General features: G+C 40.2%; 1 protein-coding gene across 3 annotated transcripts; it reads right to left on the reverse strand.

The window, feature by feature from the left end:
• Nucleotides 1-3,478: 3,478 nt before the first annotated feature.
• Nucleotides 3,479-18,048, reverse strand: UBXN2B (UBX domain protein 2B). Of its 3 annotated transcripts, none has more exons than XM_081917587.1 (10): nt 17,665-18,048; nt 15,513-15,616; nt 14,922-14,972; nt 12,383-12,548; nt 11,040-11,126; nt 10,016-10,125; nt 8,197-8,334; nt 5,495-5,656; nt 4,019-5,318; nt 3,479-3,613 (listed from the first exon to the last, which is right to left on the reverse strand). In XM_081917587.1, the coding sequence occupies exons 1-9, from the start codon at nt 17,809-17,811 to the stop codon at nt 5,156-5,158; spliced, it is 1,128 nt and encodes a 375-aa protein (XP_081773713.1). In that variant the 5' UTR covers nt 17,812-18,048; the 3' UTR covers nt 3,479-3,613; nt 4,019-5,155. The 3 variants fall into 3 exon arrangements, with proteins under 3 accessions (XP_081773713.1, XP_081773715.1, XP_081773714.1); XM_081917589.1 differs by having other exon boundaries at nt 17,736-18,045; XM_081917588.1 differs by lacking the exon at nt 14,922-14,972 and having other exon boundaries at nt 17,665-18,043.
• Between the last annotated feature and the right edge of the window lie 428 nt (nt 18,049-18,476).

Here is an 18,476-nt window from a genome sequence, read left to right on the forward strand (position 1 = left end):
AAGCCAGATAGATGTCCATATTGAATTAATAAAGTTTTAATCTTAGCAATGGATGAAATAGGATCTGAAATCAAAAGAGCTACATAAACTACAAGCAAACTTTTATGTTGTACACCAGACACGTCCACCTCCCAAAAGACTGCAAAGTCAAAGTTGCTGAGCTTTTTTAGGGAGGAGCTTTTTTTTACAACAGTAACAACTATTTTCGTTTTCAAACTAGTTGGCAAAACACCCATTTGACACAATGGAGGAAAAGACCGATGGCACGAGGCGGGAGGGCCACTTAAACTCCGCTGCTTATCACTATCACAGTTCAATAGGGATCCTACGATCAACTGCGATCATCATCCAGGGATTGTCCAGTCAATCACAGTCGACCAGTTGGACATCCCTGTTGTACACCAACCATTTCAGAACACTTAATGCCTGAATTCTTACTATGAAACCTCACTGCTGTTGCCAGAGGTTCCATAGCAAGACAACAGTCTGGTTTAGTACCTCTTCCAATTTTAATGTAGCCATTTTCAAAGGCATTTAGTCTAATGCTGGCTATGCTTTTATAATATACTTTGTGAATAGTCTTTAAGAATCTACTTCTAAAATGAAACCATTCTAATGCTGCAGTTTAAAAAGACCACTTTAATGAATCAAAAGCTTTCAATGCATCTACAGTAATTTTAAAATAGCTAAAGGCATTCCATGTTGTTTGCTATGCCATATAATATTTAATAGTCTGTGAATTGGATCTGATATTTGCCTACCCTTAATATACCACACTTGATCTTGATGGGCCAATGATGGTAGGATTGTACTCAAGTGATTAGTAAGTACAGTGGTACCTCATGTTACGGACGGGATCCGTTCTGGAGGCCCATCCATAACATGAAAAGCCTGCAGCTTGAAGCGCCGCACGTGTGTAGGTGCGCAGTGCGATTTGGCACTTCTGCGCATGTGGCGAAACCTGGAAGTAACCCATTCCGGTACTTCTGGGTTGCTGCGGGACACAAGACGAAAACACACAACCTGAAGCGGACGTAACATGAGGTATGACTGTACAGCTATGAATTTTTTTATCATGATTTTATCTTGATTTAACAAATTGATTGGTCTATAAGAGTTGACAACAATTTTGTAAGAAAAATTATTTGAGATGATCTCACCATCACAAGTTTTATTGATTTCATCTTCAGTAATTCTAGAATTTAGGAAGATATTTTGTTCTGTAGATAATAACTGATATAAGTTTTTTGTGTTAGATTAATTTGTAGGGACTGGAGAATATAAAGATTGCTAAAATGTTTTAAATTCCTCATGAATTTTCCTAGTATCAAAAGCATGTAAGTCATCTGTGTTGTATCTTGCACCACACCAATGTGATTATGAATTCTGCCATTTCATGTCACCTAATAAAATCATGGAGGAGTGACATGCAGGAAATTATAAGCATTGCTCCCTCCCTCTCCCGTGCTATTTATTCCTGTGTATGCGCTTCATGTACAATCTTAAAGCACAAGCTTAAGTTCCTGGATATTTTTCAATGAGCACCCATAGAGTCATACTTGCCACACATGATATCCCATCATTAGTAGGCAGCTTCTTTAAAGTACCCCGACAGTGGTTTTAAAGAGTTTCATGGTTAATAGGTATTTGGCAGAGAGGTGATCAGCTGACCTAACTTCTCATGTCACCGTAGCACTGTGACAGGAATAAGAAATCACATTGACACAGATGTCAAAGAGGCCCTTTGGACAGGGGAGAATGCTAAATCAACTTTGTTAAAAACTGAAATTGATAGTAATATGCAACATTCTACTGAAGTTGTTAAATAATTAGCAAGAATTCAGCTGAAATATCCTTCTTATCCAAAAAGCCTGCCTAATTTAAAGTTAATTCTATTTAATTTTTTATGCTCATTGCACTAACAAGGGCTGTGTTCATCTACATTAATGGTTTTGCAAGAGACTAAAGGTTGAAAACAGCCTCCAGGCTGGATGGCACCTTTTCATGTAGACTGGCTTAAATCCAATTAAAGCAGTACTGGTTAATCATGGGACCAATGCTACTTAACAATTCCTATCCCTGACTAACTGATTTATCAGTTAATCTTCTCCAGGTTTAGCTCAGAGGAAATCATGAACACCAAATTCTGCAAGTCACAAATGCTGTAATTTGGATTATTTCTAACTTTGATATTTGACCAAAACAAAAGGCCTTATAATAATTGATAATGAAGATATTCTCTCAAAATGAATTTAGCCAGAAATGCTTTAAGGCAATAAATATTATTTTTATATATATATATATATATATATATATATATATATATATATATATAAAGAAATGCTTTAAGGCATATGAGGTAAAGTTCCCTTTTGGTAAGCGAGAAAGGTAGGAAGTTAGGCCTCAAGGGTTATTTCAAGGTAAGGACCTCTTGAGAAGCTTGCTGGCTGCTAAACCAAGAAGACCACACTTCTTTTTATTTAAACAAAATGAATACATTAATAAAATATCTAGTGAGTGATAAAAACAGATTTTGTTTTGGTTAATGTAAAGCAAAAACTTTACTTTACCTGAACTGTCCTCCATCTCCAGCCTTCACCACACAGCTTGGCTTGTAGTAGAAATGAAATGTTAAAGGAGCTTCTGTCCTGTCTGCTTTTAACTGTTTGCATCCCTTTACAAAAGCTTCTTTCTCCTAACCTCCCTTTGAGTGGAGACGAAAATTTAAAGAGAAAGTTAAAAGGACTATTCTTCAGTATGACTGGTTTTCACTGCTTTACTGTTTGAAAAGTTAACGAGCTTGTTGCTAACATTTTACAAGCCATGCCTACTCAAGTTAGCATGGGGCTTTAAAAAAATGTTTTTTTTAAAAAAATTGAAACAGACACTTTGTTAGTTAAGGAATCCCACCCAGACAAATTTATCTTGTTTCACCCCACAAGCAGCCATTTGAAAACATTGCTTTCTTTCCCTCTCCTAATCACATTACAGCACAAGCCTATAAGTGTCTGCAGCTGGGCTGTATTCTAAGTACCTCAGAAAGCCCCTAGGCTGGAATTTGAATTGCAAAAGGAAGAGGTGGTGGTTCTACCAACTTTAGAAGCACCAGTAGGCTGAGGATGGGCAGAAGAGGGAGTAAAATAGATCTTACTTGGCAATGTTAGGAGCAGCAGCAGCAGCAGCAGCACAATGCCTCAGACCTCTATACACACACTCACACAATATTGTCCTACCCTTATGTCAGGTCCTGGGGCATGGAATCTTGGGCATGTACCTAGTTCATCTGAATGGTAACACTTGGGTTACAATGGATTACACTCAAGCACTATTGTCTTCAAAAAGTTAACTTAAAACCCATTAGCTGTGTTGTGGTTCCACTTACGTGTTCCTCAGATTCACAGCAGGCACATACTCAGACACAGGCACATTTCCACTTTTTTTTTAAAGAAAATGAAATATGAAAAACATGTAGAAGCCATATAGTTAAAACATTCTTTTTATTGATTACCACAGGAGAATTTGTAATTGGGTCAATCATGCAGACATTAGATTTACAAAATCTTTCCCCAAGTTCTACTAAACCTTTTCAAATATTTGTTTGAAATGTTTGTAACTCTGAAATGTATGTATGTATGTATGTATATATATATATATATATATGCTTTCGTAGATTTTCACGGGTACAGGAATGCAGGTTTTGGTGTCCTCGGGTGTCTTCCCGTGTAAAAGTTGGGGTGTCTAGGCGACGTTTCGACGAAGAAAAGGCACACTAGCCTGGGAACTTCCTCTCTGCCCAGAACATTGGAAGCTATACACCACACCCCCTCAACAGTATTTATAGGAACTCAAACACTGAGATCCTGCTCTGTTCCAGTAACAAGAAGCCGAAAGCACCAGCCTGAAGATGACGAGTGAGACCTCGTCGAAACGTCGCCTAGACACCCCAACTTTTACACGGGAAGACACCCGAGGACACCAAAACCTGCATATATATATATACACACACACACACACACACACACACACACATGTGTGAATTTCAAGGGAAGCTGCTATACAGATCAAAAGGAAAAAAACATGGTCGACCAACACAAAATTAGTCAGAAAAAATATTTATAGTTAAAAAAAACCCACACACCAATTTTGACGTAAGACACACTTCTCTTAATGTATCCCCCTTTTTCATTTTTGCTTTGAAAAACAGCAACAAGCTATACTGGAAGTGCCATTTTTCATCAATCAAATAATACTGAGCATGAGATATATAGCTAAAGGTTCTCCAAAAAGACTACTTTTCTAAAAAGAGTCTCAGGATTCAAATTATGCCAACTATTAAAAATCTGTATAGAAATGATATCGGTCAAATTGTCTTTATGTTAAAACTTTAAGTTACTTTAAGCAACATATTGGCCAGATATTTGAATACGATAAGGTGCAATTTGGACTTCTATTTAAGCAGAGACAGTGGCGTCCCACCATATATTGTTGAATTCCCAGACATAAGAGCTGCGCAACAGGCCAAATATCTCACTAGCACTAGATTAAAGAATGTGTTTATATTATGCTAGATATGTGGAAGACAACCTATGAACAGAATATTTCCAATATTTCATACGATGGGGCATACACATATCTCAGCTGATAAAATAGTGCAATCCTGTTAGTGTCTATTCAGAGGAAAATCCCAATGAGATCAATGAGCTTGCTCTCAAATAAAGGAGCATAGGATTGCAACCCTAAATTCTTAATGGCTGTTAGCTGATGCAGCATAAAATTCTTCCACAGTTCAAGTCTTACCAGAAAAGAGGCCCTTTCTCTTTCTACAAAAATGGCTTCTGCACCCTTATAAATTACCCCCAACCCTCACCTCACCCCCACCCAATAAAAGAAGTACTTGAATTCACACCAGTTTATACAGGCTGTTTTGAAAGAATACAAAAATCAATTAATATTTATTAGCATATCTCTGAATTCCAATTCAGACGAATTATCACTGGAAGACAGAACAGTACTAAATGCCAATTGATCCATTAAAGTGGGAAACGGTTAGTTTTCCTCTGTCATTTCCCCCCCTTTCTCCTTGGAAGCATTTTTGAGGAACAATATGCAACATTATCCATTCACAGAAGCGATATTGCACTGAAAGGCTCAAGATTTACTTTAGCTGCTGAAGAATCACAGTGTTCAGAATATCTGATTCTTGTAGTGTCAGGCTTTCATCGGTAAGCTCTTTGTGTGGAAATGTAGTCAGAAGCACAAAGTCAGTGGTGGCAAACAAAGGGCGAGACTGGATAATAAAGTTCCGAATATCTATAATCCTATTGACAAAAGTATAACAATGTAGATTTTAGTCTTTGGATCAATACAATATGCTCTGCACTTTAAAAACAAACCACTCATCAGCCCCGAATACTGCAATAAGCTTCAGATGACAAGTTGTGATAATCTGGAACTAAGATCCAATGTTTCAGTACAGTTAAACAGTTAAGCTTACCTATGGGTATGATTAAATCTTTGTATTAAACGAGTTCCATCTGCTAGCCTAATCTGAATCTTAGTTGTTGGCACAGAGTCATCGATCAGAACCACAGCATCAAGGAAGGATTTTTCTTCTTCCTCTGGGGAAGATGGTGTACTGACAATCTCAGGTGTAAGGCTAAAATTAAGAAACAAGAGAAATAGCTGAAAGACAGTTGAAATGTTAAAGACTTTATCTACAAGCCAACCAGTACCACTGAAGTCAATGGGGCTTACTTGCAAATGAATGTGTCTACAAAGAGAGTGCAAGGGTGCCTTCTAAAAATGCTCTCTTGCCTTCCTCAGTACCTTATACAATTCATCAAAACATAATTAGTTAAATTTTGTGCTATTGCATTTGTTTAATACAAAGAAAAGGATTTGAACTGGATGTTAAAAACATTTCAGTTGCTTAAGGGACTGGTTATAAGTACAGTGGTGTCTCAGGTTAAGAACTTAATTCGTGCTGGAGGTCTGTTCTTAACCTGAAACTGTTCTTAACCTGAGTACCATTTTAGCTAATGGGGTCTCCTGTTGCTGCAGTGCCACAATTTCTGTTCTCATCCTGAAGCAAAGTTCTTAACCTGAGGTACTATTTCTGGGTTAGTGGAGTCTGTAACCTGAAGCGTCTGTAACCCGAGGTAACACTGTAAATCTACACTCACAAAATATAAAATAAAATAAGAACATATGTAACTGTCTTATTATGCCAAGTCAGACCGTCTAGCTCAGTACTGTATACACTGATATACAGCTGCTTTCTAGGGTTTCAAACCAGAGGCCTTTGTCAGCAGTACCCTGAGATGCTGAGGATTGAATCGGGGATGTCCTGGATGCAAAGCAGATGCTCTACCACCAGACCCATAGCTAGGTGATCTTGCGCCCCTGGCAGAACCGTCCAAATTGTGCCCCCTAGCTACAGGCAAATTAGCTCTTCTTTGCACCTCTCCACACTTCTAACATAGCATAGTGCTATTGCATATTCTGGACCAGTATATGTAAACTTCCAACAGCCATAAAAAGATGTTCAGACATGCCCTTCTGCAAACAGAAAAAGGCTCTGTCTGTTAATGGACGAACTACCATTCCAGCAGAGGGAAGGCAATTTTCATCAATTCCCTCTTCAGCTCCAAGAACTACAGTAGTAGTAGTAGTAGTAGTAGTAGGTTACAAACACCTCGGGTTACAAACACTTTGGGTTACAAACTCCGCTAACCTGGAAGTAGTACCTTGGGTTAAAAAATTTGGCCCAGGATGAGAACAGAAATCGTGCAGTGGCAGCGCGGTGGCAGTGTGAGACCCCATTAGCTAAAGTGGTACCTCAGGTTAAAAACGGTTTCAGGCTAAGAACGGACCTCCGGAATGAATTAAGTTCATAACCCGACGTACCACTATGCTTACAACATAGTTCCAGAGGGTCCCCCAATCCTCTGGAACAGTTTTTCAAGAGGAAGAAGAAACTGACAAAATAAATTCCTAGTCCTTTTCCTCCAGCAGAGTGTCCTTGAAGCAGAACTCTGCTCCAGGGAAATCTAGATCCAACCCAACATCCATAACCTGCCAGCCTTCAATAATAAAGGAAACCAGTTTAAAACAGCAGAGCAATTGAAATGTATTTCACTCAGCAATACCAGGCATATAATTACCATTAGCTTGGAGGAAAAAAGCTCCAAACGAGGAAGAGCCCAATCTTATGCATGTTGACTCAGTCCCACTGAGCATCCTTAGTCTAATTGCTTTTGTAAGGTAACCAAACCCAAATGCTAAGATTAACTTAAAAGATTAAAACAAACTGTTGGAATGGGGTGGCAAGTGAGAAGCATATAGTCTGCATAGCATGCAGAAGACCTATAGCAGGGGTGGGGCACCTGCGGCCTGTAGGCCAGATGTAGCCAGCAGGGCCTACACTTTCATCCTGCCTCCCCTTCCACTCAGCAATGAATTGCTGTTTGTTGGGCAGGGGGAGACCCTTGTGAGGAGACACAAGGAGGGGAGTGTTAAGCCCCCCCCCCAACATGGCAGTTAGGCAAAGTAATAATAATAATAATAATAATAATAATAATAATAATAATAATAATAATAGGTTTCACAGCTGCCAGTGGAAGCTATTTTTCCAGTCTAATTGCTGCATGGGGTAACAAGAGGTGAGAAGGAGGATGTACTTGGGGAAGAGAGACACAGATAAAAGAGGGGCAAAAGAAAATGGAATGAATGCATGTCAGACATGGGTCTGCATGAGCAGGAGGGCAATACAGTCAAACCTTGGTTGTCGAACGTAATCCATTATGGAAGCCCATTCGGCTTCCGAAAGGTTTGACAACTGAGGCACGGCTTCTGACTGGCTGCAGGAGCTTCCTGCACTCAAGCGGAGGCCCCGTCGGACATTCTGAAAAACAGTCGAAATCCAGAACTCTTACTTCTGGGTTTTCGGCGTTCGGGAGCCGAAACGTTCCAAAAGGGAGGCGTTTGGGAACTAAGGTTTGACCGTAGCTCTGAGCCCTGTTCACTACTGGTATAAAGTCCCCAATAGATTTCTGAGGTAATGTGGTTTTCAGCAGCGGGGTGGGGAAGATAATAGAATAGCCTTTGGTATTTTATATTCCAATCATCAACTGTATCAGTGGCAAGAATACAAGATAATTGTATTTTTATAAACCAAGGATTTTGAAAAAAATTAACCTTCCAAGTTTCTGGCCTTCTCCACTGAAAGCTTTGAATCTCAATCTAGGCCTTACATATTCCTGCTCCTGGTGGTCTTCCATATCCAGATTAACTTGGCCTCCATGCACCAAACGTTGAAGTTCTGCAGGAATCTCTCTTAACAGCAGAAACAAAAGGGAAAATATCCAATTTAAGCAAGTTTATTGATTTATGCAAGAGCATAAAGAGCAAGTGATAAAACTGAAAAGTATTCAATTTTGTCTGGATCACGTCATTAAAATATGAAATAATGATAACAACAATAGTTCAGATCCACTACGCTCTAATCTTCTCTGTTATCAGCACATACATTCCACAATGCAGATAAAATGGCTTGTTTAAGATATAATCCTATACACGCTTACCACAGAATAAGAACCAAAGAGACTTAATTTCAGTAGACGTGTATAGTATTGTGCTGTTAATCAGGCATACATAAGAAATGCTACAGGCAAAATTATGGCCAGGAAGGGGCAGGGGGAGAAAGGCAAAATTATATGTACTTCACTTGCTACATGTTGCAGCCACAGACTGAAAATAAAAGACTGTCTAGAAGAGTCATCACAATGTTACAGGGCTGGGTATACATATCCTATTCTGTGGCTGAGGATGATACAGCCCCTAATAAGAGAAAATCCTTTTTGGTACATTTTTAATACAAAAAACCCTCTATCAAAACCAACCTTTTCCATAAAGCAACATATAAACATGCTTCCTCACGTGTCATTTATGGGATATATGGACTTCCCTGGTAATTGTGATCTATTCCTTTGATCTGGAAACAGCTTGTTTTTGGTGCCAGCTGGTTGCAAATTACCATCCCTTCCCTAAATATTTATGCTTTCTTTATCAAAATGGTCTAGTGCTCCAAATGCTAAACCCTCTGATCCTGAGACCAATCTCTCACTCTTAAAAAAATAAAACTCTTCTTCAAGCAGTTCAGCTGGAGATTTGGGGAGGGAATTGCTCCCAGTTCAAGATGTAAACAGCCAAACAGAAACACTTCACCAGAAGAGCTGGTTGTGCCAATACCTCTAGAGGGTGAGGACGCCATGTTGCCTTCCTCAGACCTAGTGCAGGAATGGGGAACGTTTTACAGCCTGAGGGCTTCATTGCCTCATGGGCAACCTTGAAGGAGCCGCATCCCAGTTGTGGGTGATGCAACTCTCACCTTTGCAGAGTCGGCTATATTGCAGCTGAGAGGCTTATCTCTTTATCCAGGTAAACAGGATGCATTATCATAGTTCAAGGCTACATTTCAACCAGGAGAAAGCACTTGAAGAGGGGGAGGAATGGGGCTGGTATGGGACACGGCCTGGGGATGGAGACAGAGGCCTGGAGGGCCATGTTCAGCCCCTGGGCTTGAGGTTTCCCAACCTCTGCCCTAGTGGACCCACAGCCTCCTACGCTCCATCGGAGTAAATTACTACTAAAGCAAACTAGGCCACTATAAATTAAGATGCTCCTCTCTTCAAAGGCAGGCAAAATAGAAGCTGCAGCTCTATTTGAGACTTGGTTGCTGAAACAATATCTGAGGTCAGGTCTTATGATCTAGCCTGATTCCTGCATGGATTTGTCTAGGGTACCACTGAAGCCTTGCCTAGGTACTGCTAAGGCCATCACTTAAAACAGAAGACCTTGTGGAAAAGGGAGTGTTCCAAACCAAGCAGCATCTCTTTAATTGACCCTAGGACTTCTACTTAGCTACTGAGGCTTCTTGGATTTCCTCTCCAGCTGCAGTTTCTTCTACTGCACTGGAAGCAATGTATTCCTATAGTCACAAATACCATAAACTTACCCTCTTTTAACAGACTCAAGAAACTCTGCATTCACTGGATCCGTGTATGATCTCAGCTCTCCATCATCTAAACTAAAACCGTTCCTCCACAGTTTAAGTAAAATTTGAACCTATGAATAAATCAGATGTACTTTGAAAATGTAAAAAAGTAACACCAGATGTTTGATCATTATATTCATCTTGGTTTGTTTTCCAGTATTATAATATTAAACATTCTATTCAGCTATACAGTCATACCTCGAGTTGAATGTGCTTCGGGTTGAGCGCATTCGAGTTGTGCTCCACGGCACCCCGTAAGTAACGGAGTGCGTTACTTCCGGGTTTCGCCGCTCGCACATGCGCAGACGCTCAAAATGACAACACATGCATGCGTGGAAGCGGCAAAATGCGACCCATTCACACGCAGACGCGCCGTCGCGTCTTGCATTCCGTTCGGGATGCGAACGGGGCTCCGGAATGGATCCCGTTTGCATTCCAAGGTACCACTGTAATAATAATAATATTGTTGGGTGGCTTCCAACAAAATATTAAAATATAATAGTCCATCAAACACTAAAAGCTTCCCTAAACGGGGCTGCCTTCAAAGAGTAGACCCATTAAAAGTAATGGACCCAAGTGAGTTATGTCCATTAATTTCAATGCATCTACTATGCGTACTATGTGTAGAACTAACATTGGATACAACCCATAGTCTAAAAGGAATGTGTTGCACTTGCCTATGAATTTATGCCATCAGAATGTAATCAAAGACACATTAGCTCCAACTCAGTGTCCAGAAGAGCTCTGCTGTGCCTCTGTAGCTCTTTATGAGCAAGGACTGCGTCACTCTCTTCACTGCAGGGGAATTGTCAAATGAAACTTATGGGTCTATAAAATTATCTAGGTATGTATTGATGATATAAGGAACAAGCTATTAGGATTTTCTCTTGCAGTTGGGTATGTCATATGTTACGCAGACAGGGTTCCTAACGTTAATTATCTCTTGCATGTAACAGGAAATTATGTTCATCGTATTTATACTTACATCTTGTCCAAACTGATTTTCTCCATAGATATATTCAGAGCGCTTCATAGTTGACTTCCCCAGTCTGTATCCACCACCAGAAAATGACTAATAAAATATTTAAAATACAGGTCTGAGTTACAGAACTGCAGTAACTACTTGCATTTATTTTAAACCAACTGACTACTAGTAATTTTAACAGATCACTATTTAGTTAAGTAAATACTTTGTAAAATATGCACTCTGCAGCTTAGAAAGAAAGTTTTCACGGGGGGGGGGGGAGATCTGGCAAAAGTCCGTGACAACAGGTTTAATCTTCACACAATTAAGTAATAAGCAACTCAAAACAATATTTTTATAGATAGTAACACTCTTCTTTTCTGCTGAGCAGAAAGTAATTTCCTATAGCACACAGAAGAACTCAAGCATGCCAAATGATTTTGTTTTGATCAACCAGTAAAACAGGATCTGAAAGCATAGTTTGAAGTGGGATTGCTGGAATGCTCAAATTGAAAAGAAAAACCAGTGTCCCAGTTGTTACTCCACCTCCAGAAGTTCCTGTTCCACAGAGATAGGAGTAGATTTAAGAAGTGCTAAGCAGACAGAAAAACAAAAAGCAGACAAGCAGCTCTAAACTATGGCTTGTTTGTTGGGAATCTGGAAATTAATAAATCATAGTATAGCAGAATTGGAAGGGGACCTGAGGATCATCAAGTCCAACCCCGCTGCAATGCAGGAGTAGGCAGCTAGCCCGTAGGGAGAATTAAATCTGCAACCTGGTTTGAGTTCTAAATAATGGTTAGCATATAGTATGGGCTGGTGCAATGGCTCAAATCAGGCAAAGTATGAAAAGCAGTTGTCTGGGACATGTGCCAGCGCACACTGTTTGAACATGAACCTGGGGGTGGTCACCATCTACTATATCCAGTGGCTTTCATTTTGTTCAATGTAATGAAATGGATAGTAGTTGCTAAAGTGATATTTACCATATCATGTGGGCTAGTTTAGACTTTGTGTTCAATTGTAGGCAGTGTTTCCATACTATTTTCAGTACAAAAGATACTGGAGCCGCACCTTTTCTTTTCACACGACCCTCTCCCATAACCTCCCAACCTGGGAAACTAGCATCTAGTGTTAATTGCTGTCAATTCCTGTCTGGCAGAAAAGCTGTCTAAAGCAGGCAAATATTATGAATTGGAGTACACTTTACCCGCTGCCTCTCTAAATTCAGCTCATGTTTTGTAATGAAAGTAATTAAAAATAATTTTAGAAAAGGAATCAAGTGCTATACTTGTTAAATAAAAGCATTTTTGCATTAAAACAATTGTGCTTTTCCCATTAAAAAAATGATTGCATGTACTTACTTTAGCTTTATGACAATCCCCCGATGCTCTTGATACTTCATCTAATGGGACTGCCCCATGTTCTTTTGCTTCTTTGAAAAGTTCAGCGACAATTTTACTGGATGCTATGTTATTGGATGAGGCAACAACACTGAGCCCTCTGTATTCTGAATCACCTGAATAAAATCTTTTTTTAAAAAAAAGAAAGAAAGCATACAGCATTTATTGGTCATAAGTATTAAGAAATTTTCCAACAGAAGTACATTAGTTTGTGCAGTGCTAGAAACAGCACTCTGTTTCAGATGGGAAAGTGGCTTAGGCTGTCCCTGCTTTCAACTGTAAGCTCTCTAAGTCGGGAACTTCCTTTGGGAGAAAGGGCAAGATAGACATTTAATAACTTCAACAAGTAAATATAGTTTTTAATTTAGAAATTATGTTTTTATTTTTACGTACAATATCTAATCCGTGAAGCTTTTTAATGCCTTATATTGGAATTATTTTCACTTCATGTTGGAATCAATATTTTTGGAAGAACCTTACCAGGTAATGTTAGGAAAAAATATTATTCTGGTTAATATCTTCATTTTAACAAAAGCCACCCTCCCATACTATTTAATTTCCTGACTTTTTCATATTCTGATTAGAACCACATTACAGCTTATGTGCTGTTAAAAGATTGAGAGAGTTTTGACACAGTCAGGAACTCCAAATTTATCTGTACCTCTTTAAGATGTCCAGATATTCATACAAATAATAGGGTGCATTCAATATGCCTTTGAATCTGAGTTGCTGGGGACCACAAGTGGGAGAGGGCTATTGTGGGTTCTACTTCTGGGATTGTAACAGGCATCTGCCTGGCCACTGTGGAAACAGAATGCTGCATTGGATACATCTTTGCTGTGATTCAGCAGGACTACTCCACACAACCCTGGCACAAATAGAAGGGAGCTTCACACAAGGGAATTCCCTGAACCCCACCCATCCTCAAAGTTTTCTGAAGACCAGAAGATCCTCAGCAACACTAAGTGATTGGGCACAGGTTGCTGCTGAAGAACTGGAGAAATCTGACAGCATGCAAAAATCACGACTGGGTGTTTGCACCTGTGTCAAGTTCCAAGATGCAATTGAGATATCATTTATGGCCCACAGACATGCTCTTGAAAAAACTTCCCCAGGGACGAAGAGACGAAACCACACAAAAACAAAACACTGAAGAAAGGTGAAAAATTAGACCAATTATTTCATACTTTGATTTTATACCTCCAACATGTAAGATGTGCATCTTATATTGGATGTTGGTTTAAGGAAGCATATTTTAGAAATAAAGACTGAGTGTATAACCTATTCTACCTGCTGCCTTACGAGGCATCTTCAGAGGAAGAAAAGGCTAAGGAGTAAACTCTAAAAAAAATTGGAATGGAGTTCCTAAGACAGTTGGATGGCATCTTGTACGCCTCCTTCTAGCAAGCACTACAGTCAAGCTGGTGCCAAATGTATTGCTCATTTGGACCACATTAGTGAGGCTGAGAGGGCAGCCCTGGCTCTCCATACACACTGCCCAGGCTTGCTAACTCAGCAAAAACAATGCAAGAGGCAGCAGTTACAAGTTACCAGTCTCTGCAGCCACAGCGGGCGCTGCGATTCTCCAGTGATTTGATTTCACCCCGGATGAGAACTCCATTGTCTTTCAACACAGACAGATGCCAGCAACCACCTATCCTGTCACTATTTCCTACTAACAAAAAAGCATCATCGTTTAGAATCAAAAGAGTTGGAAGGGTGTATTGCAGGGCACCCAGTCAAGCTTAAGAGTAATGACTCCATGATGAAAGGTTACAGCATTTGGGACTTTTGCTCAAGCAAAATAGTCAAATAAGCCGGGAGTGGGTGGGCATAAAATTGTGCATGATTTATGAAAACTCAGCCATTCAATGAAGCTGAATGCTGGAAGACTCAGGATAGACAAAAGACAGTACTTTTTCCACACAGCACAGTTAAACTGTGGAATTCACTCAAACAAGAGGTAGTGATGGCTGCCAACTTAGATGATTTTAGAAGAGGATTAGACTAATTTGTGGAGGCCCTCAAAGCCATTATACCTCCACTGTCTCTTCTCATGTTAGCTTATGATATTAACCCCACATTCAATGTGAAAGGATCCGCAACAATTGAGGATGACAACGACAGTGGTACCTCGGGTTAAGTACTTAATTCGTTCCGGAGGTCCGTACTTAACCTGAAACTGTTCTTAACCTGAAGCACCACTTTAGCTAATGGGGCCTCCCACTGTTGCCACCGTGCCGTCAGAGCACGATTTCTGTTCTCATCCTGAAGCAAAGTTCTTAACCTGAAGCACTATTTCTGGGTTAGCGGAGTCTGTAACCTGAAGCGTATGTAACCTGAAGCGTATGTAACCCGAGGTACCACTGTATTATTACAGCTGGGGATGATGACAACAATAATAAAAATACAAGAAAAGTTCAAGGGGAAAAGGAACATAAAAACTTAAACACACTATTTATGAATATTATAAATCAATTAAATGCTTATTTTATGGTACCTTTTGTTATCCTTGTCATCACTCATACTTCTTTCTGGTTTCCGCAAGCTTCTGAAGAAGTCAGCCAAGAAATATTCATTTAAGCTTCCATTAATTTTACACCACCAATCTTTTTTTTATATATATTGAAAATAAATTTGTGATATCCAACCTCTGTAGAGTTCATAGGTTGTGACAGTCGAATCTAAGTTAGAAGACTCTTGCTATAATAAAGGAATAGCATGCAAATGCTGTACAAGAACCAGTCTACAACAAATTTTATATTATAATCAACTTGCCCCAGTGTTGCTCATCAACTTGCATGCATTTCAGTAGAGCTTATGTAGAAGGTTCTCCATGGTCCTTTGGTTCCCTGATGAAAACAGCAACTCACACTGCAATCCAATGCACATTTTCTTGGAAGAAAGTACCACTGTGCACAATGGAATTTACTCCCATACAAGTGTACATAGGATTGCGTCTTCAGGGATTTAGGAAGAGACTCCTTTACATTTTTAAAATGCTTGCTTAATATTTGCATTTTTGAAATGCACACAGTTAATTTGAACTGTTTGACAGTGTCATATAAAAATAATAAAAGCCCTTATTTACCTTTGCACTGGTAATCCCGGATGACTGCTCACTGTAGCTGTTGGTTTCTCAGAATGAGACGGTTGTCTTTTCATTTCATCTTCATACAATCCAGCCAATGCCAGCTATACCAAACACCAGATGCTTTAGTCAATGTCTACTGACCCAAAAAACTGACTACATGTATTCTACATGTAGTTCTCTTTTAAAAGAGAGGTGACTAATTCATACCGGTCAAATATGCAGATCATTGGGCAGGCATGGTTATGAGAACTATTTTTTAAAAAATAACCTTTTTCCCAATCACATGCTGAAAGAACAGCTGTTTGCCAAGTAAAAATTACTAATGTCACAAAAGAGCAACACTTGATAGCGCAACAATTAATAACATTTCTTCATGACAGCTATAAATCCTTTCCTTATATGACTTTCAGAATAAAACAAAAGTATATTTTACTTTCAGAATAAAACAGTAAGGATAATGTAATAAGTGACACAATGAGCTTAGACACAATGATCTAGCTCACATATTACATAAAAACATTTTTAATTTAATATAAATGAAAGAGAAGCATGTTGGTGCATGGTGCTTCTTCTAACTCCTGCTGACCACAAGTGTGGTGCTGTCTAACATTGGGCTTATGGTTTGTTTTCAGCATAGTTTGTTTTAAACTATGGTTTAACATAACAAGCAAATTAGGCCAACTTCTACTGACTTCTAGACCAGGAACTGGGGACTACAGCTCTCATCTTCCATGACCATTGGCTATGCTGGGTGGGGCCAATGGTCCAGCAATATCTGAGGGCCACAGGTTTCATTTCTTGCTGTAGACACAGTCGAAGTTAATGATATGTCTAAGCAATTATTCTAGAATATATACAGAAGTCCAAGCAAGAGGCAGAAATATAATGAGCTTTGCTATATAGAAACATAAAATTGTAGTTGGGAGGGACCCCAAGGGTAATCTAGTCCAACCCCCTGCAATGCAGGAATCTTTCACCTAATGTGGGGCTCGAATCCACAACCCTGAGATTAAGAGCCTCATGTTCTACTAACTGAGCTATCCCAGCTCTCACGAATTAGGCAATTATCAAAATACTTTTTGATTTAAAGCCTATGAAGATTAACTTCATGATTATAAAAGTACACAGATATGTCCCTGCTGTGTTTTTGCATGTGTATTTTTTGCCCTCTCTGTTGTTTTCAATGAATGGTGGATGTGGGTTTGCACTTGGCAAAGATGTGAGAGTAAAAAAGCTGCATGTAATTTACATAATAGATCTTATTAATATCAATACAAGTGGCCCAAAGAATAAGAAGCAAAAATTAAACAAAGAAAAATGTTGCTATATGGTTTGTTTCTACACTGAAAACCTAAAGTATTGTAGTTTAATTTTGTTTCCCCGAGTATTGATGTTTCACTGCAATGTATTTTTAAAATCTGGATTAGAAACAACAAACATTTCTATGAAGAGGGCCAGATGCCGTTTCAATGACAAGCTGCTTCAGGGCGAGGGCACAAAATTTTGGGCAAGAACATGTTTTTCATAAACATTTTAATACTACATAGAACTGTGAAGCCACAAATAACACATCACAGTTTGAGACTTTAGATAAGAAATTCTGACATCAACAGGCAACTCTATATGGCTACCTTGATTTATTTCGGAAAATCGTTCCTGGAGTCTGACCTGGTGTGCAAAAAAAGCACAAACTTGAATTGCTGAGGCAAATATCCGCAGCCAAAACCAGTTGCACTCTCTTACCGGGGAGCAAGCGACGCTTACTTTTGAAAAGGTATGCAGAGAATTGCACTGTCAGGGCAGTTTCCCCATGCGATTTCATTTCACTAGGGTGTGATGAGGAAACGACATTTCCAGCTCTTAACCTATATTTAACAGCCCCCCCCCCCCGGTACAACCCGTGTTTGGCAACACGGCGAGCTCGGCGGAGGTTTTACCTTAGGAAAAGAAGGTGCGGGGACAGCACGCGGCGGCTGTCAAGAAATAATGCCTGCTTGCTATAAACTCTCCCAGAAAGCGACAGCTCCCAGCTTGCTCTCTTACACAACCCTGGCTGGCCATTCTGGAGCACCTCCACCGTCGGTTTTCGAGGCGGAGCGACTCCCAGGAAGGGGAGGCGACACCGACGGCTCTCTCACCCTCCCCGTACCTGCAGGTCCCTGACGGTAGGGGGCCGCCCGCTTCCACGGGGCCCTTTCTCCCGCCGCATCCCGCTCGTGCCGGGTCCCGTATCCTCGTCCTCCGCTTTCTCTTGCTGCTGCTGCTCCTGCTCGGCGCTCGCCCCGCCGTCCGCCATCTTCAGCGGCCAAGAAGTCTCTCCCAGGAGCCCGAGCTCTGACGGAGAGGCTCGGGGAGCTGGGCGGGACCATGGAGGAGCACTTCCGGCAGCGCGTGTAGCGATGGCAACGAGATCTCAGGAGCTGGACCACTTCTTCGGGCGCCCCTCGCTAAGCCTCGAACTCTGGCCCCATTCCGTTCCGTGCGCGCGTGCGCAGTCTGCGTTCGTTGCCCCGTCCCTCTCCATCGGGTCAGGTGGTGCCAAAAAAAAAAAGGGTGCAGCGGCCAATCTTGCTTCCGGTTAATAAATGATAATTATTATTCTTTCGCCCCATAACCTCGATCTGCGAAAGTGGCACTGCTGCAGGTGCCACAGAATATTCGTTCTGCACTTGTAAGAAATTGATCTTTTAGTGTGACGGCGCCCACGCTTTAGAACTCCCTTGACTATTGACGTCCGGCAGGTGTCGTCATTGTATTCGGTGCCTGCTGAAAAGATTTTTGTTTAGGCAAGTCTATTCAGACGTACAGAATGTTGGCAGGTGCTATAAACTGGTTTTTAGCTGATCGTTGATTTTAATTATTTTTGCAAATGTTTTATATTGTTATTTTAAACTGTTTTTGTTGATTTTTTTGTTTTTGTAAATTGCTATCATTTCTCTCCAATACAATACAGTATCTTGC

Source organism: Podarcis melisellensis (assembly GCF_964234715.1).
Source record: "Podarcis melisellensis genome assembly, chromosome: 7".
Classification (NCBI taxonomy): Eukaryota; Metazoa; Chordata; class Lepidosauria; order Squamata; family Lacertidae; genus Podarcis; species Podarcis melisellensis.